This window comes from Pundamilia nyererei, unplaced genomic scaffold (assembly GCF_000239375.1).
Source record: "Pundamilia nyererei isolate P.nyererei 1_Seehausen unplaced genomic scaffold, PunNye1.0 scaffold00031, whole genome shotgun sequence".
Classification (NCBI taxonomy): domain Eukaryota; kingdom Metazoa; phylum Chordata; class Actinopteri; order Cichliformes; family Cichlidae; genus Pundamilia; species Pundamilia nyererei.
Window position 1 is genome coordinate 2,657,650 of NW_005187432.1, and position 24,296 is coordinate 2,681,945.

The window sequence follows — 24,296 nt, forward strand, 5'->3', positions numbered from 1 at the left end:
AATAACATTAACCTAAATCAGTCATACCATTACTCATTACTTTGTAAGGTTTTAAAGGGATGATGGTGACAGGAAAGTTGTACTTTTTTGTGAGCGGAACCTACAGAAACCAACTGCATAACATCCATTTATTTTTCAGAGTTTGTGTGATTCACAGACTTTTCAAGGTCAATATAGCAGTAGTATTCTTCAAAAAGGATCAAAAAGTTCTTTCATTATTTAAGTCATCCTATTTGGAATAATTTGTTCACTGTACATTGCCCTAACACTGTCTTTTTATTAGCAGAATACAAATTCAGCCATAATGAACTTTTGTGTGTGACACCAAGAGCTTATACCTGAAGCCCCACAGTGTGTAAGCACTAGATTTCTTCTTTTTTTCTTTCCCATTTACATGCTTTCAATCCAGCACCTGCTCTTGTTCTGATGTGGATTTGCATGCATCCCATCGTACCATTGTCTTTGTCACAACAGTTCTCTTAACATCTATGGTCCAAAAGTATGCCTCAAGTATGTTAATCCATTACTGGGTAAGAAACCATATTTAGTGAGACATCCTAACTGGCCCCCCTCCCCTCTCCATGAGGTTGGAGAATCGGTGAAGGTTGCAACACAAAAAGTGACATGGCATCTAACTTTATGGTAAAATATATGGTAACTTCAATGACCCTGATTTGTAACAAAAATGAAAAACTTAAAAGTCCCAAATTTCTTTTAATACCCTCCAATGACGCTTTAGCTCTAAATAAGTGTTGTGGTGAGTCCCCTATAAAGACTTAAACCAGCTTTGTCAATGCATGTACTGTAATCAGCGGTGCTGCAGTATATGAAGAACACAGCCTCCTCTGCTGCTGTCTGTAGTTTTTAAACAGAAACCAGTTGTTGTTTTAAAACGTGATACGAGTTGTGACCAAATGGGAGGTAGCAAGTAAGCAAAGACTTTGCAGAGGGTTTGGTGAATCTTCAGCAGCTAGTATGTAGAGAAAGTGCTGAAAGATCATTGCTTGAATACTTCGTATAGATTCTAATGCTCATGTTTGCAGGTTGGCTTCAAACTTACTGAATACTGATGTACAAATTTAGAAGACCTCTGGTGGATGTCTTACACATCAGATGCTTTAAATATTTGGAATTTATTTAACTGTTTTGCTGGCACAGCGATCCCATTCTTCTTTTTGTCCTCATGTTTAAAACACCTCTTTGTCCACTGTGTGACACTATTAAACTGATGTTGTATTGTGGGTGTTATAGTTTATTGTCTATATATATTCTGTTTACTTGTATTTATATTTCCAAAAAACAAATACTTATATCACTGTGTTCAAAACACACAACCCGATAAAATAAAGCTTTGTTAAAATAAATATGGTAAAAATGGTATTAATCAAGGAATTGTGAACATAATTTGAATCCACATAGATTTCTGTACCAGTATCACATCACTGAGATAAATTACTACACTTGAAAAAAATAAAGTGATTATACTGTTTCCAGACTGCCATCATTCTTATTAGCGTCAAAACAGATCTGGTCTTTTACAAATTAACCACGAGGCAAAATGCAAATAACCAACCTCGGCGAGGGTGAACATAATTGCGCAGCTCCTCCCTGCTCTCCACTATTATAAATGAGTGTTTAAGCGAAGGATGATCCCTGATTAACGCAGATTCCCTTGTGTTTAATAGCACTCGGTGCAACAGAATGGCAAAGTAAAAACAAACAGATGAGACTACTCCCACGTGGCATCAGAGCGCAGATGGAGACAACTTATAGATGGAGATGTGGAGTTGGCAGAAGCCGGAGTCTGAGCAGGTGTTTGGACCCAGCATGGACATCATGTACTGCCATTTTTAAAGCGCCCGAGAGCCAGCGGGACAGCGGAGGGCATAGGGTGGAGATGATACACATAGGACAGATCGCTTTTCTACCATGGCAACTAGTATGAAATTATCTCCACTGCATAATAAGTACTTAGTGGAAAGAACATGCCACATGCAGGCCTTACACTGGCTCAATCAGCTTCAAGTGGCTGTAAAACAATTACTTGACTAATAAACTTAATTTATAGAGCACTTTTCTAACAAAGCTGCAAAGTGCTTCAAAGAAAAAAAAAATATATACAGTACTGTGCAAAAGTCCTGACCCACGTGCAATTTCTTTGTCGTTCTTTCCAATGATCCACACCTTCTTGTATATTGGGGCTCTTGTTTTATAGACTTTCCCCTCCACTCTTTTACAGTCCAGTCCAGTGGCTTAACAATCAGTCCAGTACCACAGGACTGATTGTTAAGCCACTTAACACTGGCCTATGAATGATTAAAGCATATAAAATAGACCTAGTTCAATGGATGAACTGCTGTTGTGTCTACACATAACAGACAACAACCCAATTTTAAATTTTATCTTTTGGCACTTTGTTACTACCAGCCTGCCAAAAGCTTTCATTTTACATAATTTCTTTGTCATTTTTCATAGAATTAACTAAAGATAACAGAGTTTGGAAGGCATAAAATAGCAGTTTGCCACAAACAAGGCGATTCCCAAAGGACTATTAGCTGAAGGCATATCTTGGCATGATGTACAGTGTGTCCTTAAACAATTTGACAAAAGCAGAAGTATCTAAAGTAGATGAACAATATCAGAAAGTTAGGTCCCTAAAGAAACTGGGGAAAATCATTTCAGTGAAATCCTGACACAGGACCTTTCGCTTAATCTGATGTTCACCAAGGGCTGAGATATGCCACATCACATAAGGACTTGACTGCGAATTGGTGGCTACAGATCCTATGGCGTGATAAAAATATTGGTTCAAATCATCATGAATATGTATGGAGAAACTCAGGACAGAGATACAGCAGTGAGTGTATACATTGTAAAACACGGTAGACACTCTGGCACGGTTTGGGGACTGCATTACAGCCAATAAAAATGGAAATTAAAATGAATGGAAGATTACTAATGGAGAAAAGTACCATCAGATTTAGATCCACCATACTTACAAAGCATTAAATTAACAGTGGCTTCATTTTCAGCATGACAATGAATCAAAATACACTGCCAATGCAGTAAAAGCACAAAAGCACACCTGCATAGAAAAGCACTGGGGATGTGAGTGACTAGTACATTAGCAGACTAATCGTCGCTGTTGTCACTAGTCAGTAACAGACTTACTAGTTGGTTAATCTATTTTACATTTTAATTGATGCCCAATGCCGGTAAATTATTGTGTTCTAAACATTATGCAGCCATCTGCCTGTTGTAGAGAAACATAACTCTGCTCATCTAGGCCTCATCTTTTTGATAACACTGTTAGAATGAGATTTTTCATGTTCTTCATCTTCATTGCTTGGAGTAAAACGTGTTCATAATGCACGGTGTTGATTTAAGCAGCATGATTCATTTATGATGCTTTTGTCACTAGTTTTTGACATTTTCCATTAAATGGTCCTCAAATTTTACTTACTGAGTGTTTTTAGTTTAAGACTAGTGGATTAGTCTAATTTTTTTTCTTCAATTAGTCATCTCAGAACGTAGTCACCGAGAGTTTCCCTAAAAAGCACACACTGAAACAGAATCCAGACCTCAACATTATAGTATTCAATTCAATTCAATTTTATTTATATAGCGCCAAATCACAACATAAGTCGCCTCAAGGCGCTTCATAGATACAGAGAAAAAAAAAAAGCATTTATTTGTGGGGTCATCTTGAGACATATTTGCCATTTCAGTAAGTCATAGCACTTATCTCTCCTTTTCCTAGTAAAACACAAAGAAATAAGACTTTTGCACAATTCTGTATTAAAAAAATACATTAAAAAATGACTAAAATATCTGAAAATTTTAAAAAAGCACACATTTAAAAAATTAAGAATTTGCCAAGAAGTCGGCCTAATCAAAAAGAGCACGAGCCTTATTCAGCAATTTAAGCAAACTGATTAGTAGAGTACATTTGTTAGTTTAGGATAACACATGTAGAAATAGTTTCAAATGTGTAGTGTTGCTGGAACTTGACCTGATTCAATACAAGTCTGTGAATACCTCAACACAAAACAAACAAATATGGGGAAAATAAATTTCCACCAAGACCTCAAATACCGCTCAGACTGCAGATGAGTAGTTGTTTAAGGTTTGCTTATCTGCCTTCCTAGTGTGGGCTGGAAATGGTCTCTCTGTGTGAGATGGTCTCTCAATAATGTTGCCAAAATGCAGGGCAACATGCTGTGATCCTAGGGCACCACCTGATAATACATTGCTTTCCTTCAAGTAGCACTTACAGAGTGTGGAGGACTCTCAAGTGGTAAACAACTTCACAAATTTCACATGGAAGGGCAGCATGGTTACCAAATGCTTTTCACTTTCAGCTCAGAAATGTTTGCCAGAAGGAAAAGGAGCAAATGACAAATGTTAACTTGGGAATTTCAGCGTCAACAGTCCATAGACACGAGGATATGCAAAAGAAAAATGCAGTTTGAATCACTCTGCAAACACTTGAAACCAACAAATAACCTCCCTAAAGCAATCACAGAGCCTTGGATGAGACGCTCTTTTGTTGTTCACCAGGAAAGTAATGAAGGTTCTTCATGGGAAAGAAAACCTTTCAAGGCTACCCCTTTCTTCCTCCTGCCTCTGAATTGAATTGGTGGCGTCCTTGCATTATACATTCTCCGTTTTACAGAAGATTGAATTACAGCATCCTTTGTCATCAGAAACATTGCTCATTTTGCGAAGTGACCAAAGCATGGCTATGAATAATGATGTGAGTGGCAGTACTCTAAAGTGGCCACAGATTTTCATTAGCGCCCCCAGACAGCAGTACAGGGAGAAGGGGAGCGAGTCTCTGGGCCTGTCTGTATCAACATTGATGTATCACATGGCCCAGTGAGTCTTAACCGTTCAATTAGGAGCACTGCTGAGGCCCAGCCTGTCAGTGGGACAGACCAGCAGAGAGCTGGGCAAGATCAAGAGCTGCTTCCTCAAACACACTTCAGGAGCCACGGCCATCAATCTCGCAACAGTGACGGCAGGTGGCCAAAGGAGCAGGACCCCTGCAGAATCTGGACCTAACTCAGGTAGGCTCATTCATCCCTATCAACCACACTAAAAATGAACAAGCTCGTGACCTTCACAGCAGGGAGACGGGGGGTTACACCCTGGGCAGAAAGGGGAGAAGAATTTAATTTTCATCAGCATTTTACCGGACACCAAACGGCATTAGCCGAGGAAACTGCTGAGGCTCGGTTTGTTTTGTTCCTCATGTTGGCATCCTAGCACACCGAGGGAATTTAGCTAGTTAATGTTGTGAGAAGGGCAATTTGTACAGTAACATCAAAGTGTTTATCTAAATGTTTGAGTTTAAATTCCCACAGTACAGCAGCGATGTAATAATCCAAATTTAAGGAGCCACTGTGCTTCAAAAATATTATCAATCTATGTTGGTGAATTAAAAAGCTTTAAGTCTGTTTGGAATGAGAATTAAGCAGAATAAACAAGTAGTTATGAAGTTAATCATGTGGTAGGCCTGTCCTCCGCTTTATATATCTGAGGGCCACCACAAATAATCACTTATGTCATGGTTATTGTTCCGCTGAGACACAGGCGTTCAGTCTTTCTTTTCCATGAAAAACTTAAGATTGCGCCATTGTTCCAGGTGCAAATGCAAAAGAAAAAAAAAAAAAACCTTTCCAAAAATCTATGGCTGGGAACAATGACAACACACAGGGACTTCCTCTAAACAGAAAAATAATTACCAAGTAAAGCAGCAATGATATATGTCGAGCAATTACCAGATTCAGTTATTTACTTCAAAAGCAATGAGGCTTTAGAGAAAACACAATGCAGCTTCGCAAACAATGGAACCCTGATGGCTATTTGTTGTATGCAGGGGATGATCCGTTAAAGGGGGGGGGGGGCTCTTTTGAACGGTTTGTTTGTAAATGTACGTTCAGGACTGTGCAAACACAACAAAGTTGAGGCAGTAACTGAAGGAGCTGCTTGATCTGCTTTGGCCACCGACCTTCCACTATGTTGATCCATATAATTCAACAGAGAATAAAAACTTAATAAAGCCCATTGGGTTGGAATGTTGCAATGCTCTTCCAACGAAAGTGAAAGTTTAAATTCAAACTGTTAGTGGGTGTTGTCTGACATCTTACAATGTGGACAGTCTTAAAGGAAGAGAACAGATTGTGATATCAAATGATAACGGCGCCGCCTGAATACACAATTAGATGCATAGAAAAACAAGATGCGTAACAAAATACATCTTGGGTCGTCTAGCTTATTTTGTAAACAGAAGCAGAACAGCATGGTGGTATAGCGGATCAACATCCTGGATAAAATGTATCATCATTGGTATTTGACAAGGTAGTCCACCCTTAGTTTTCAGCAATCTGAGCTGCCACAGATGTTACCATTATTTTTGGATCCATAACAATTATTAGCAAAGGGTTGTAGCTTATTCACAAACTGAAAAATTAACAGGCTGTCGAGTCCCCACAAAGAAAATTCACCTTAATATGATTATCTATGTGACAGTCTGTCATTAGAACTAGCTAGAGATGGGTGTTTATATTTAAACCTCTGACATTTAGACTCTGGTGTTCTCTTTGCTGCTTCTTTCCAAGATGCAGAAAAAAAGGCAAATGTTCAACATCTGGCAAAAAAATTAAAAACAAAGTAATTTTTTTAAGTAATTTATTTACTTGGGAGGAAAATCATCTAACCGCTTCCATTTGTCGAGGGCGGAACAATTTAAGATGAGAGAAATTGCTCCTGAGCCAGAATAACAATCTGAACAACAGCCAGTGCTCATACTGCGTTCGGGTTTTTGTTTTGTTTTAGCTCTGTTGTCTTTCGTGCAACAAAAATAGTGGAAATATAAATGACAGATTAAAACATATGAAATCAGTCTATATCATGTAAATGAGAACTGACTCAACAAGAGAAACATTGGCAGGTAAATGTGACCTTACTTGTTGCTTTATCTTATTTTCCAACAATATTGGCTTTTACCAATGTTTGACCATTAAATCAGTACATCACTAGTGTGATGGATAAAGTGACCAAGGATTTACAAGAGTTCCTGGAATGGAAATATAGTGCATGCAACTACAATTAGACAGATACTGATATGCATAGGAAGAAGTCTTTGGTATCCAAATACTGGAGCAAATTTACAGTTACCCCATGAACACAAAGAAAAAGACTGGGTATATGAATTTAGTGCTTACTTGCTCAGTCACACTAGAGTAAAATTAGAAGGACAATTAGGAAAAATAGGACATTGACTAGGAAAATAATTGGTCAAACTGTAATTTAGTGACTGGCTGAAAGAAGTTGTGGCAACCTTATGCAAAGACTGAGCATGCAACAACCTCGGGCGAGCAACTTTGATCACAAGGTAATGGTACATGTCGCCTGGAGGCAAACTGCATCCAAACAATAGTGGTCAGCATTTATTCAACTATGTATTTGTATTACTCAAGACATGAGCCTATTCATTTGACGCAGCAAAACAACATGCAAGTTTAAAAATAAATAAATAAATAAAAAAAAATAAAAAAAAATTCTAGTGGTGTTGTGCAAGTAATTAAAATTTTTGGCCTTACCAGCACATTTGGTCCTGGCCTTAAGAGGGGGCCCAGGAGCTCCAGTGCCTCCCTCCAGAGGTCTGGTCAGCAAAACACTGATCTCATACTCTGTGTCTGGATCCAGGTGGCCAATCTTGTGTGTGGTCTTGTCTACAGGCTGCAGGTCATACATGGTCCCAGACACAGTGCGGTATTCCACCTCCCTGTCAATTATTGGACCGTCCCCGTTGATGGAATTGGCGTTGAGCTGGATCCAAAGATAGGTGGCACCAACAGCAGTCAGCTGGGGTGGTGCAATAGGCACTGGGGGCTCTAGGAAAACAAAAAGTTGTTTTGTCTTTGTTTTTTGTGACGATAAGTAATCAAACTGTAATTGTGGAAAGTTTTCACATAAAAAAAAAGGCAATTATGTACTTTTGGTTTGTGTAAAAAAGCACAAAAAAAAAAGTCTGCAGATGAACACTTGCAAGTGAACAAGAGGCCCAAAATCAATACCTTCTGTTAAACCAAATCAACCACATCAAAATTCTCTAGAAGCACATGAAGAATATCTTCATGTTTTCAAATAATCAACGTACTCAACAAGAGCCCTGTAACAATCAATAGTTCCAGCTTGATGAATAGAATCTCTCATCAGTAGTACACTGTGCCATGTAATCACATACATTTTAAAAGTGACAGCAGCCCCTCACAGAGGAGTAAATAAAGTTACCCAGACCTTGGTAAATGGTGCTCCCATTAAACAATGTATTGATTTCAATCAGAGGACTTCTATGGAAAAGCCTTTGGTTATGACAGCTATGGTAGGCGATTCTGGGAGCGTTTTATTAAAGACTGCTGTCGGATTTTTACAATTTATTTAAAGGTAAAGAGTTGTGCTGTTAGGCCTAAAAAACAAACACGCTCAGTATTAACCGTGTAATCGATTCATACTATATTATAATAAGCTACTATGACAAATTAATTGATAATGCCAAGTATTTCTAGATCATTCAGAATAACCACATACACTATACGGACAGAAGCAATGAGTCACCAGCACAAGCTGCTTGCTTTCCATAAACCAATACCATTAAGATCCTGGTGCACAATTTCTTTTGCTGGAATTTATTTTTGCTGAGAAACATCTCAAACTCTGCAGTTATTGAGACAGCAGTGTGTTTGTGACTTTTATGCACTATGTGACCCTGTTTTGCAACTTTAAGCAGTCTGACACTTCATTGCTGAGTTGTTGTGGTTCTTAAACACTTTGCAATAACACCACTTACATTTTATCATGTAAAATGTAGGAGTGAAGAATGTTTTTACAAACTACTTGTTTCCTATTGTCGCTTCCTATTACAGTGCCACGGTCGAACATGAATAAATGCAGCCAAGCACATAAACCAGAGTTACAGTACAGGTGTTTTAGATAAACACTGTGAGGTTAACCTAAAACAATGCATTAATTCATTACCACCACAAAAACAGCTTATAAGTAATGGTAGCTGTCATTATTTAAGTAAACTAAAATGTAAAATCAGATATTGGTGTAATGTTGTATTAAGCGGAAAGATATTTGCACAAGTCCACCCCTCCCCTCCCCTGCAAAAGAAAAAACAACAACAAAATAATGAGAAATTGAAGGGAAGGAGAAGAAGCACTTTAACCTTCAATGTTTGAATTGACAGGAAAAAAATAATATTAAAAATAAAGTTTCTCTTTCAGACAAATGTAGCGTTCAATGACAACCTTGAAGACGACCTTTTCTTTGTTATGTCATCTGTATTTTCCTAATCCAACTTAAACCTCGTGCCATTTCTTGTTTAATGGTGCTTCTCGAAATGTCAGGTTTTTTCCGACAGCGGGTATTTTCAGGACTGCTTCATCATATAACCAGGTAAGGAGTTGCTGCACTAACATTTGAGCGGTTGCCAATGGAAACTTCTGAAGTAGTTTTATACTTCTGTGTTTACACCTTTAAGCCAGTTTTTGACCAAAATAAATAAATAAATAAATCTCATTTAAAAAGGTCACAGTGATTTACAGAGGCTGCAAAAATTTCCATTTCAATAAAATGCATATTGGATTCGTTCCTTTTATTGAATTAATGTAAAATTTTGTTCAAATTACCATTTGAAGATTCAAACAGCAATACACAGACAACACCCTGAGAAAAAGGTCTCTGGGTACAACCAAAAATCTAAAACTGTCAAAGAAGAGCCATGACCAGCGGCTGCGGAATTGCTCAGGAATCTACCCTGTCACATACTACAATAGTTGCATGTCCTAGCGACCCCAGTGAGCAGCTCTAATGAGGGTACACGTAACAGAATAATACCATTAGTCACCCGGCTGCTTCTCATGGAGTTGTCATGGAGAGGCACAAGTCCACAGGCAAATGAGGAGCCGGCTGAGGTGTCCAACACAGAACTGGAGGCTGTTCCTCAGCAGATGGTTACCCCACAGTGACCTCAGCTGCAGGTCCCACTAAACTCCCACTAATCCAAGCTTCTAGTGTTGCTGTCAAACATCACCTAAAGCGAACCAGATAATCCACCAGGTCTTCTTCAACACTTACACATTGTGCAACAGTCGGCACGTTGGAGCCAGACAGGGAAATAAGGTGACCCAAAATCTGAGTTAAACCATTGGCTTGTTTTGATGGTCTTTTATGGTCTGTTGTTTTGCCCTTAAAAGGGATTTAACTGAGTTAAGTGGCAATATGTTCAGATTAATTTAAGCAACAGAAAACAGCACATGCTCATTCTGTACTATCAGTATGATGAAATGGAGAAAAATATGGTTTTTTATATATTTGAAAAGATCAAATGTGACATTATTGGTTTCAGAGAACAGCACTTTTTGATAAAACAACAAATTTAAAAGAAATTTCCCGAAATCACAACTTAGAAACTTAATACTATATCCTGCATCCACAAAAGCACATCATGTAACCATTATCAGATTTTGACACATTTATCAACACACTCATTCTTCAATAACGCCTTAATAAGGGCCACAAAATATGGCAAACTTCCTAGCTGCTGACCTAGTCATGATGATTCACAGAAGCCACACAGCACAAAATGTAACCAATTGGTTAATAAAAATGACTTAAGCTCTGTTACTCCATCCAGCAAGACCTATTTAGTCATCCAAGCAATTTTTTGTTCTTTGCAGAGAGCACGCTTTCATATGCACTGCGCTGCATGGTTCAGTTCTATTGTTGCAGATGTCACTTGAGACCATTTCTGCAAAAGACTAAACAGCATGATGTATTACAGCAATAAGCATTTCATTTAAGTTTGAAAAGTTACTGCTTCACAAAGACAACAGCAGCTTATGGTGATGAAATAATTCCTGTAGGTGCAGTAATCCCCTGTTCAACAGCCATAGCAGATGCACTGAAAATAACAGATTACTGGTGTGAAATGCACTCAAGTGCTGGAACACTTCAGGATATTAACAACTCATTTCCCAATGTTTAAGCCTTAGCAGGGCAGCTTTGAAGCAGCGGGGCCCTGGAAAGGTCTTCGAGCTGAGCCCGGTGCTAGCTGGAAATGTGTGACAGTCCACAGATGACAGTGGCGACCATACGCGGGGTCAGCGAGCAGCTGTTGTCGCGATGTTGACCAGACAGGCAAACGGCCTGGCAACAGCTGCGCCCTCTTCTACCACAGCACCTGCCTGCCTTCCTGCCAGAACACAATCACACAACTGCACATTATGCAAAAAAACCACCAAAAGGAACCACTATACAAGGACTTGAAACTGTTGAAAGTGTCAATTATATTCCAATTTTGATTCAGTGATTAATCTTCATTTGTAAAGTTTCACTGACAAATGTTTGTTCGGTAAAACTAAAAGCAGAACAGCAGCACTTTAAACCCATCCTCCAATAGGGGTGACGACCCTGGTCGTATAGAAGTCTATAGGCAAACAGCCCTTTGGCTCACTCATCCGTTACCTCAGTAAACCCTTTTCTCATGAGTTCATAGCCTCAGCTGCTAGATTTGAGTCTTATTCGATGCAACATGATGTTTATGTTGTAAAGATGATCCTCATTAGACTAGAAAAAGGATGCTAAAGCAGGACATGCAAACCAGTGAGAGATTCACAGTACCAACATCCATTTTTTTTATGCAATGTATGTATTTGACAAGGCAATCTTTTTAATTTTTGACTTACATCACTCGATTGTTCAAAAGTTTTTTTACATGTTATTTCTAATAATTCACAGCATACACACCAACTAAAGACATGCACACACACTCACACACTCACGTTCCTACCCATTTGCCATCCACCACACAGAGCACGATAATAAGGGCTGCCACTCTTCTCTGTTCTTAGGTTAGACCTCATCGTTTATAAATCCTTCTTTCAGTTGTCTGTTACATCCCCTGATCCTCTCTTGTTAAGATGCAAGAGGTCCTCATTATGATGTGCGCTTTCCTAAGTGGGCTGCTGTGAGTAAAGAATTGATCTGCTCCTAATATGAGAAGAGGTGGCCAGAGGAAAATGAGGAGCTTGACTGGCTGGCCTTCGATTTTCGGTGGCTATTCTCATTAGTGCCGACACAGTTGCACCTCCGCATTGTGCAGTTAGTAACATTGCCAAGTATACTGTGTTAGAGCTCAGCAAATGCTTTGCAGGCTCCAGGTGATTCTAACCAGAGCAAGAAAAGAGCCAGCACTTGGACAAGAAGTAATTATCCTTCTTTCAAAACCACCGGCTGCACTACAGGAGAGCTCATCACAAGGGGGGACACCGGAAGGGTGCAGCTCTGGGCCAATCCGCAAATACATGCAGTGCACTTCCACATAGGCACATAAATCTGATGGAACACTGGCACGAAAGGCAGAAGTGATTATCAGGGATAATCAAGCATTCACTCTCCTCATGTTGAAGGAAAAGGCAGTGTATGGTAATGAGGGGTGGGGGGGGGGAGCCGGCGTGCGACTGTACCAGGCTCATAATCCACAGAATCGCTCCATGGTCACTCCTCCAAAAACGAGTCACGGGCGCGGTGAATACACATTTAAAGAGGATTTACAACTCAGACTCATTGCTAGGAGGGTTAAGCACTTGTTTTATGACTGGTACGATAAGGCGAGATATCAGCATTTTATGTGGGACACTCATAAGTGTGAAAACGCCTCTTTTCCTCTTTTAACGAGCTGGCTTATGCTAAAGTCGCTGAAGTGTGACATCTCTGTTGAATTTAAAGTGGAATGACTTACAAGACTTGATTCACCCCTAAATATAGAAAATTACGATATTTTAAATATTTATGACGAAAGCACTTTAAATTTAAGAGGTTTGTCTTGAGTAAGAAGAAAATATCTACACGGTAACACACTGGAAGCAGTTATTAGTAAAAATATTGCTCTCGTGTAGGTTTGTGCAAGTGTGAGGATGTGCAAGTGATTGTGTTGCTGAATTTATGCACAAGTGTGGTTTTGAGTGCCTCCAATGTGTCAGTAAATTTTCTTTGAGTACACCACTGAAACCCACTGATACACTCAGGCAGAGAGACTTTATCTCCCTCTACGCTCTGCTGTGTCTGGGCCCAGCCATTCTCGCATGATTGACAGACCTCGATCTGGACAGCCAGGATTAAACCTATCAATCACATAAAGCTTGAAGACAAAAAAAAAAAAAAGAAAAGGGGAAGGAGAAAAAAATCAGGACCATAAATTCAATTGAGAGCACAGCAAGAAAATTGAGGTGAAGAAATATAGAAGGCCATTACTGGGCTATAGGGCTGTAGGAAAGAGAGGCCTTGCTGGATTTAGTTTCGGACGACTCCATAAATTCATATCAAATGACTGCAGGAGTGAAATATCAGTGAGGTTACTGTAAACCTTGGTGCCTCTTGCCTTTGTGATCTTTTAGGGGGAATTGTGCTCAGTCAAGGACAACCTTTGCAGAGGAAGTATTAAAGTCCTCTGGATAACAAATCAACATAAAAAGCTAGTATTTTTAGTACTGCCTTAGAGGACATTTTCATCTACAAACACGCAGCAGTTCCTGTTTATCTCCCGTTAACTTTGCTGAATGCATGAAGGTCATGCGGATGGAAAACATTCCCGCTTTCTGCCTTGTTTTCACTGAAATAGGTCGGTTTTGCATTTTTACTCTGCTTTGGGACAAATACTCACGTTTTATGGTTAGTTCACCATAATTGGACACTCCAACCCCTTTGTCTGAGTGGACAATGCAGCGGTAGCGGCCCGAGTCGCCCTTGGTTGTGTTCTCCACATCGAAAGTGCCTATGAAGCGGCGGTTGTTCCAAGGTTTAGTGGCTTTCATTGGGGCCTCCCGTCCACCCATGCCCTGTTTGGAACAGAGACAAACGCACAAGTGAACCTCCAAAATGGAAAGGTTTAATAAGCAAAGTGGCCTGACCTTGTGTTTTTTTAAAAAAAAAAACTCTGTTTGAGTGTACTTGTCCCCTGTTCTTGTGCGTGTTTGTTTGTGTCCTATCGTTCCCATTGGTGGTTGATAGTGGGGATACATTTATCACACTGGAATGCACGCGCACACACAAACACAGTGGGCTCTCCCCAGCTGTCACCCCTCACAGCAGGCAGATGGGGGACATTTGTTCATTAGAAATATTTCTTCATTACTGTCATCGGGGGACTTCACTTAATGTTTGTTTTCCAGCTCCTGTGCTAATGAGGACGTGTTTGTTAAAATGATGGAGTACCTGGCAGAGGACCTTTACCCAGCGTCATGCTCCCACTGATCACATGTGTGACAGTGTGCTTAGCAGCAGAGCCAGCAGGGTTATGTCTGCCAGATGCACTACCTTCGCTGTTCAGAACAAGGTCAATTCGAGACTGCTGTGCAGAACAGTTGTGCCAGATATAGTACACAGTATCCACAGAGCCCACGTGTATATAGGTTAAGACAATACTGCAGTGATCTGAAACAACCCTAATCCCCCAACCTCCCAGATGCAAAGGTCTCTGGGAATCTGGTGAGCAGGTGAAATCTCAAACAAGGGCAAAACAGAGCAATGTGTGAATGTCTCAGCTTGAAATTGTCAAATGGAGCACAGAATGATTTTTAATGGCTGCAAGAGTTTCCTGAAAGAACGGGTGGCAACCAAGTATCAGTATCTTTGTATGGGCTTTGAAAGTAATGACGGTTCAGTGATAAAAGATCAAAAACAACCAGACTTTAAACCACTGTTGCACTACTGCATGTTACATTTGAATTTACGACGAGGGTTTACATTTGATTCTGTTTTATCAGGTTTACGGTTAAACATCGATCCTTTCCTCCATCCGTATTCCCTACATCTTATTCCAAGGTGCAAGTCCAGAAACTTCTTTCTATAATCGTTGTACTACTGTGCCACCCAGAATGAATAATGTGCAACAGTGGTAAATCCTACCGTATCTTCTTTTACAAACATACATACACTCACAGTGCTCTGTATGATCCCTATGCTTTTTTTCCTTATGATTTGTATCCATTTATACTTTTTAAATAGTTTTGACTGTAAATGAGCTCAGTGATTTTTCCAATCTTAAAAAAAAAAAAAAAAAATACAAATAAAAATAGACGTCAGTGGATATTTGCTTTAACATGATGTTGAAAAGGCTAATTGTCACTGGTTACTGTCCTGATTTCACCTGCTAAGACGTTGAGCTGGAAGTTACTCTAGCTGGGTCACAAACTTTTTATTTCAGTATTTAGCTTGATTGTTTGAAAACTGTCATCTATTAAAGAAAAAAAAAAAGAAGCTTAAACCAGAAGAGCCCGCTAAGTAACAAATATGCATTTCAGAAGTGTAAAAAAAACAAGATAACAACATCTCTTACGTACCTGAAGCCAGAGGCGGAAGTTGTCCCGCTTGCGTCCGTTGACAGTGCAGTGAAAGGACGCAGTCTGTCCGGCATTGACCTCCACACCCTTTATAGTCAGGAAATGAGGAGTATTCACTGTGGGAAAAAAAGGCAAACGTTTGTACAATATGCAATATGCAAAATATATTTTGTGGTGATATGAAAAGATCTGAGTTTGACAACTCTGATCTGATTCTGACAACTGGAGTCGAGAGTAGCCACTCTATAGCCACATCTTAACTATGCTACTATCAGATTTTACACTGAGAAAAGCATCCTTGAAAAGATAACCCCCACCACCACCACCGCACACAGTACGCAACACCCTTAAAGCCCAAGGCTACCATCATTTTGTGAGAAAGATTCACCAAAAATGAGACACAATCTCAAAAAAATGAGTTCAATCTCTCACCTACCAAAAGTCTAATTTCTACTCTCTTTTACTGCATTCTTCCAGTGATTGAGGCGGGTTTTTCTTTTTTATCAAAAAGCATTATTCTCTCGTCTCCAACTGTGCTCATTATCAGTACGCTCACTGACTGGGATAGTCCACAGAAAGTAACTTATGTAGAACATTTTTGATTAGTATCGCTATTCTGCATAGAAAAATGGGGCATTTCAGTGGAGCGACCTTGATTCGAAACATAACCAAATCTCTAAAGACTTGGCAAAAGCTAATTCTATCACTTTCATCATCAAGACTTTCACTTCTATTTAATATTTTACAACCTTGTCTTTGAACTATACCTCCTTTATAACTTTGTCATGTCAATCCATCCAGCACCATATATATCTATATATATATAATATATTGTCATTGCAAATGTCTTTAATGACGGAAGGAGAGGCAGACCGCCCAGTGGCATAATCACACCTTAGATATTCCACATGGTCGTATAAATAGAAAATGAATTGGCTGTGCTCCACTGATGAGTTGCTCTGATCATTTTGCTTATCATTCAAGAATACCCAAGTGCCACTGAGTGGATCATTGATCGACTCGCATTTAAACACAGGCCTCGTCATGAGACCTCATTGATTTACTCAAATACATTTATATGCAACACCTATTTCTATATAAATCCATTTTATTGACATGACATTTGTAGGAATTCAGCTGCTTTCAAATGGTTAGCATGTCATTAGTGCCTGACAATCAGAGCTTGATACTTCAGCTATGAAGAGTAGAGTAAAGCATAAATCAATTGATGAAAACCCTTGTGGTATTGATTTAGATTTTAGAATGTGGAGCGCCATATGGACTAATGCGACTCTCAGCACAGAGAAGAATAGACCTGAAGAATACTGAGGAGGCTTCTTGCTTCTGCTCCCACAGCAGCAGCCTATCCAAAAAGCAGAAGCCGAAAGATTCTAAATATGCGAGTGATTACTCGTTCATTACATCTGTAGTGCACTCTGAAGTGCTTCTGCTTATATTCAGCGAGGGATAGCAGAATTCTGAACAGATGTTGACGAGATACTTTACTGAATATCCTTAAGGGAGGGGAAAAAAAAAATTGTGGAATCCAAACAAGAAGCAGCATAATGTATGATAGGATTTGTTTCTCATCCCCCTTTTTTGACTATTTCTACCATCTCTCAAAGGATAGATTTAACAGCGCTACTCCAAGATTATATCCTGAGCACACTTCTGCTTGTCAACTGTGTGCTCATAAATCTTAAGGGAGCTAGGAGGAGGGAGACTCGCACTTGGATTGACTGTAGAATATTCTTTGAAGGCCTTTTGTTTGACTGGCAGGCCCTGAATAGAACAGCGACACAGGTATTTGGGAGGGTGTCATGGAAAGGACAATCACTGTTTGATGATATTCTTTTATGGTGACGGAATAAAAGGACTTACTGCACTGGTGGCCCTGGACCACTACGTCTTTGATGGCCAGCAAGCCTCGCTGCCCTGAGGTTACAGCTTCAAACACAATCTGAGGAAGAGAAAGGAGAGTTATAACACCAATGACAAATGACCACATCTTCAAATGACACCTGAGTAAGGCTGTCTGTGCGCATAAAGAAGTCCAGCTCTTGCTAATGCCCCCTGCTCCATAACCGGCCTGCAGCTGGTGACACAGCTGCAGGCCACCGACATTATTTCCTCAGTATCTCACAGCTGATAGGTGTTATGACATGCAAGTGTTAAATTAAGTTTGAGCCTTGACGAAACAGAGTGTGAGGGCTGAGAGTCCGAGCATCAGAGCGATGCTTAAAACTCAATTTAGCTAAAGTTCACCCCTCGCTTACATGTATCTGATCATTTGATATTAGCCGCCAAGGTAGTGCTGTCACCGTGACAATTTCCACATTACCGATCTTCAGGTTTAGATCACGAAAAGGGACTCTGCAAAGGTGGGCGCCACCCTAAAAGTTTCCCTCTTCTAGTGGAAAAAGGTTGTCTTTAACAGAGAAAACAGTTAAAACCCATCTTGATTTAACTGATTACACTGTAAAGTCATTAGTGTAATTGTATGCTAAATTTATAATGGAGTTAGCTAAAATCAAATTAATATTAACACTAAGTAGGATACAAATATTAGATGTTTTCATCATTATTAGTAAGATATTCCACAATGTGTTTTACTCTTTAACCTGCACAGCTAACACAATAGCTTGGTGACACACTATAGCATTTCCCTTACCAGGAAGTTGCTGCATGTAAATTCTTAGTAGAAACTACTCTAACCCATTTGTATTTGACAGTTTGTGCAAGGCAGTGACTCCAAGCTAAGATTTGAAGTAGGCAGCTGGTAGTCTTAAGTTTCCTTGGATGTTAAATTTACAGAAGTTGCCACAAGAATTGGATTACATAAAGAAAAAAAAAAAGAAAAGAAATGTGAGCAAATCATCACTTCAGTACAAAATTAAAGTGTCATCTCTTACACGAGGAGGGACAGTTGCCTGTAACATTTGCTGTGTGGTGAGTGTTATTTAGTTGACAAGTTTCCATCTCTGACAAGACAAACTTGAAAAACAAGTGCAACTGTGCTGTGTGGGACTAGAGTAACCCTATTTTAAGGGTCAAGAGCTCCTGCAAAACAAATGGTCCAAAGCCCTGTCGGAGGGTGCGTCCTTGCAGAATGTCAGAGTTATGCACTCGATGGTCTGCAGCGTGATAAAAAGGGAAACAGAATGCCAGTCCCTTCCCAAACTCAGGGTGTGGTGCAGAGACCCATTACACCACATGTGCTACAGCTACACATGTTTGGCGTGCCACGATTCCCTAAATACAAGCTTGAATCTTCCGGTGAAACTCATACATTACTGGTCGTGTTCAATGTGTGGCGTCACCCAGAAACGTATGTCCTGCTACTGCCACACACATTTATCTCTGAGATTCTCTTTGTAGCCTAGGAATGTGAAGGCGGAGATAGTTACCATTGTCATCTGGGAGGCAGGATGCCTTCAGATAAGGCTGTCTAATTATAAATTTCTTTTTTTGTCTCATGAAATATGAAAGTGAGTGTCTTGGGTGCCAATTATGGCCTCATTACAGACTAATTTAAAGGAAATTAAAAGGCCAACCACTCTATATATCGCCACCAGACAAATGAACTGGCCCCCACACTCTAATTGAAATCCTTTGTTTGTGCAACAGACATCAGTCAGGCTGCCTAATAGCTGTGATATAATTGATTCCAACATCAATAATAGTGCAGTGCATAATTGGGCCTGACCCACAGAGTGAAAATGTTCGCATGGGACGAAGCTGTTGATATCACAGGAAAGTTCACCATTCTCATTTGTCAGACGTACAGACAGTGAACCCAGCGTTCAATGCCTACATCGCCACATGGGTTATCCCTAAGGGGCTTGGCTAAGTACAGCATTACAGCAGAATTGATTAGCTCTGCCGTGGACTCTGCTGTATTAAAAATCAAGATAGATAACCACATTTCTGTTTTTCACTCTTATTTTTTTTTAAGGATAAACCATAGATTTTTATCTTATGCACAAAGTATTTAAATAGCACACACATGACAGACATAGCTTCCAGATTAGTGAAAATTATATTGTTTTGCACAATGATCAGCAGTTCTGGAAATAAATGACAATGTCAATTAAAGATTTAGGGATAGCCTGACAGGAGTAATTATCAAAAGCTGAAATGCTCAAGCCTTACTGGTAATTAAAAAATAATTTCCAAGTATCAGGTGGCTTCCCTTTGACAATTGCGTAGGTTACCATGCAATTAAAGATACCTATAATTAGCACCATGTTGTTAATTAGTGACAACTTCAAGCACTGGTCTCCTTTCTTGACTGTTGCTGAGATCATTAGCATCCTCACATTTGACCATGTTGTCAGTCTTGGAACAATTACAAACAAAGCTGGGTTTAAAGGCAACAGATGCTGGAAATTTCCCTCGACACACTGGTAAACAAAATGAGTAATCTCGGGTCTAACCACTCACCTTAGATGCAGAAATTTACTGAAACGTAACCACGCACGTCAAAGGGTTCAGCTGTCACTGAAATTGCAATTCGTTTGTCAGAAAGAAGCAGCAGTTAATGTCAAAGTGTCTGAACTTTCTGAAGCTCTAACTTGGTACTTAAAAAGGTCTGCAAGCAGAGTAAATGCAAACACAACAAGCTGTGCTTCTGAGGCAGACTCTTTTAGTCTTTACATGTCTTGAGCCAAACTGAAAACATTTAACCAGGCAGGCTTTGCTTTATTATGTCACAAAAGTCAAAATCTTGCCAACAGTGAACAGTGACTATTACTGGTAATAGCAGCACATTCTGTTCTGCTCAACTGTTGCCTTTCCCCTCTTCTTTCGTTTCTCCGTGTGCCTCTCATTAAACCTTCTATACTGCATGCAGCAGTGAGAAGCCCAGCGGTGTCCCTTGTTAACTAAGTTATCAGTGTGGCTACAATGAGCAAGCAGGAGGACTCCCTCTGCTCCACTGTGGACTAGCTCTGCCAGGCCATAATAAAATAATTCACCAAGAGACCATCTCCCATTGGGAGGTTAAGGGGTCTCTCTGCATCAATTAACATGTGGTGGACTCGTGGAACAAGCCTGGTGAAGACTAATAGCCAGGCAAGTGTGAAATCACCTTGCCCCGGCCAGCAGTCATGTGCATTGGTAAGTGAAAATGAGTTTTCAGAATTGGAAAAAGAGAGCAGGCTCAGATGGAACAGAGAGAGAACAGATTACCATGGATACCGAGCTAGCCGCTGAAATCAATAATCTTAGGTGTTTTGAATGAGCTTTTGTGCAATTGTTTAGACCATCTCAAATAATGGTTTGTCCTGCTCCACCCAGAAAAAGGGCATTAATTACTTTGGCTTAACTACAAAGGCTCCTTACAATGAGAAACCTAGTTTTGCAACGAGACATTATACAAAAGATGACTTGCTTTCAACCGCATGTCCTCACCTGGTAGAAGTTGGGCCAGTAGGTGCTGATAGCCAACTCCACCTGTCCCCAGGAGCGAGAGGCTGGACCTGACACGTTCCAAACAGGCATCCCCATCGGACTATTGTTTTCTTTAATATAGACATTTAAGTGGCCGGGATGGCTGTTGTCTCTGCCTCCTATATAGTAGTGGAAGATGACACAGTGTGTGTCGTTCTCCTTCAGCTGGGGTGTCAGCAGCAGGGCCTTCTGTCCTGCGAAGCGTCCTGATGTGTTCACCATCATAAAGGTTGACCCTGCAACATGAGCAAGTAGTGTAATCATGGGTTAAGAAGGTTTTTATACAAAATACCAGTAGAAACTCGGTCAAATTATTTTTGTTTTTTTACACAATCCTAGCCTATAGTCATGTAAAAAGGGGTACAAAGTCAATCTCTGTAAATGCTGCAGTACTAACTTAAATAACTTAAAATAAATTATTTATTTAATCTAAGATTAGGGAGACGTTACTGTGAGAATTTTTGAGCAATCCAATTTTAGTCACATAGCTACAAGTCACAATAGTCACCTCGAGGTGCTTTATAGTGTAAGGTAAACACCCTACAATGATGCTAATAATATATAATGATTGTTATATATTATTAGCATAGAAGATGTAACTAAGTAAAGGTCATGAATAAGCTGCAGAATATAGAGAGCAAGCATAATAACTTATTTAAAGTAGTGTATAAGTTAAAAAGTAAAGAAAGGTTAAACTAGCTTAACTAACAGAGTTAAGAGTTAAGCTAATGTGTTTTCCAAAACTATGCAGAAGCATTTGACATTAATCAAAAGTATGGATAAACAAATAGAATTGTTTAGGTAAACAGTTGAAATAGCCATGTAGAATTAGAAGCTAGAAATTATTGGGTAAAAGTAAAGGTAGCATTTAAAACCATTAGCTAATGGTAAACAACTAAAAGTGATCACTAGAAAATGAATAAGGCGTTTAGCATCCCAGGGCTTTGGATGTGGCATGGTTATTGACAAGCTGAACAGAATATTTCACAACACACAAAAAACAACCATCACTAGGGTTTTACAGAGAATGGTCTGGAAAAAATAAAATCTAGGGAGCAGCAGTTTTCTTGAATACAGTGTATTTAGGTACACTTGATTGAGCGGCTTGTAATGTCTTTCAACTGAAATGTAATGATAAATTCCAAAAGTAATTGGAAAAGTCTTTTTTTTTTTTTAATAATACTTGTGATATATCATCATTAGCCAAAAAAACTCTGGTCTGTTTCTTTGGTCCAAAGTCAAACAAAGCAACAACTAATGGATGTACTAAAAAAAACATTTTATGTAGCCCTTAATTATTAATCCTGTTACGCATTAAGTCAGATTTCTACTGCATATAATGTTCACAAAGTCTAAGAATGAAGACGGCATCAGACCAGTGTCTGATTTCTTGGTGTGTGCTTTGCGTAACAAATGGCATAATAATAATTTCCTCTGAAGTTTTCATTTGACAGCCACGCTACATGTAAGAGGTGCTTCGTAAGGCTTGGGACGATGTTGCAGCAGATTTGATCGACTAATTAAGTCCCTGTTAATTGTGTGACAACACAACTTGGAGCTGTTGGTGTGCGTAGTTATAAACAAAACAAAGCTTTCCAAGACAATAAAACTAAAACTAGCAATCGGATCATGAGCTGCAGCAGTCACTGCAGTTAATAAATGAAATGAAAGGAACAATCTTATAAAGGGACGTAGAGAACAGATAAATGGCTGCTTTGAGTGCTTTCCTATTAGCAGCGACAATTTTAGCGTGTGACCTTTGATGAGAAAATGCTCTCATCTTTAGATTGATAGAAACACTCTTATAATTACCATTCATCAAAATACAAAGACATAGAAAGACCAATCCCGAAAAAATACTGGATGTTTGACAGGAATGTTTTTCCTCAATGACAGAGAGACAGGAAATGATGAGAAATCAATAAACTGAAATCTATTTGCCAAGAAAGCCCCATTTAGATTTTATCACTTTGGTTCAATATCAAAGGTTAATCTAATTCTCTACCCTCTTGCCAATAAAACACAAGTGAGAATTATTATATTGGCAAACTTTCAAGGAGATGCAGAACACATTCTATTTGTCATCATCTTATTTAGCTTGGCTTGGTAATGAGATGGCACAAATCGTAACAGCATTTGAGACACAGCCAAAAGAAAGCATCAGTTTATGTTAAAATCCATTTTTGGGTAGTGTGCTAATGACTCGAAGGCACATTTTGCTTCGAGGAGAGACAAACAACCTGTAAGCAAAACGCTTGCTGTATGCAAGGCAGAGCTGTGGTGAATGCGATTCTTCGTCATTAAATTTAAACATGTGGGGATCTGCTCAGATATGATGTTAAAAAAGGGTGAATAATGTCAAACTAAATCAGCAGGGATGGCCCCCCGAGTGTGTCAGCCTAACAGCCTCTCACAAAACCCTATTTGTTCCATCGATGACTCGAGCTTGCCCACTCGTCTTGTTGTGCTGCACTTGTAACGCTCACCAATTCCATCTGTCTCCAGCTTCAGATAATGAGTGGGGGTTCTGTCATGTTTACACAATGAAACAAGAGGAGAGGGAGCAGAAGACGAGGAGGAGGAGGAGCAGCGAGTTGTGATGACACCAAGTCAGACTGATCAGCTTTGTGTGTCGTCAGGTGCAGGCAGTTGTTGTTTTAAATGATCTTAACATGTTTGCCGCATGTTGGTGGGTGGGTGGGGGAGGGGTCTCTATCATTAATTCATCTACCACAAATAAATGAACTGTAAAAATAAACCAGTGAAACAATACAGTGCTATGATGAACACGTGCACGTGCTAGTGTTCCCATTTAACAATGAATACAGAAAATGCTGATTCTGTTTGACCCAGAAAATGTACTGCATTTGAAAAATAACAAGTGTTTTGGTACTGGTAAGGTTCAGTTTTTGGTTGTTAGTATTTCTGTCAGGTAGGCTAAAGAGTTTTAGCACTATGAAACTTGAGCTACAGTAAATAATTTAGACAGTGTGAGTGTGAGTGTACTTGCAGATACACATTATTGCCAAAAATATTTACCCATCCATCCAAATCACTGAATTTAGGAGTTCCAGTCACTTTCATGGCCACAGGTGTGTAAAATCAAGCACATAGGCGGGCATATGTTTTCTGGATTGGTCGATTGGTCGCCATCAGGAGCGAATTCCAGTGTTGTACTGTGATAGGATGCCACTTGTTCAACAACTCCAGTCATGAAATTTCCTCGCTACTCATTAGCGGTATTATAACAAAGGGTTGGATCCAGTAGTCTAGAGCATGCCGGCGCTGGACTCTAGAGCAGTGGAGTGACGAATCACGCTTCTCCATCTATAAGAGCAGTCCCCAACCTTTTTTGCACCAAGGACCAGTTTATGTCCGACAATGTTTTCACAGACAGGCCTTTAAGGTGTCGCCGACAACAAATTTAAAAAA

General features: G+C 39.6%; 1 protein-coding gene across 9 annotated transcripts in view; it reads right to left on the reverse strand.

Moving 5' to 3' along the window:
* The window catches only part of LOC102212695 (protein tyrosine phosphatase receptor type M), a 162,202-nt gene that overhangs the window by 87,073 nt on the left and 50,833 nt on the right, over window positions 1-24,296 (reverse strand). For all 9 annotated transcript variants that reach the window (XM_013909825.1, XM_013909826.1, XM_005729068.1 and 6 more), the window contains exons 3-7: window positions 20,826-21,100; window positions 17,295-17,373; window positions 15,414-15,529; window positions 13,736-13,910; window positions 7,608-7,901 (exon numbers count right to left, since the gene is read on the reverse strand). In XM_013909825.1, the coding sequence (XP_013765279.1) occupies window positions 7,608-7,901; window positions 13,736-13,910; window positions 15,414-15,529; window positions 17,295-17,373; window positions 20,826-21,100 (939 nt within the window). The remainder of the gene's footprint in view (window positions 1-7,607; window positions 7,902-13,735; window positions 13,911-15,413; window positions 15,530-17,294; window positions 17,374-20,825; window positions 21,101-24,296) is intronic.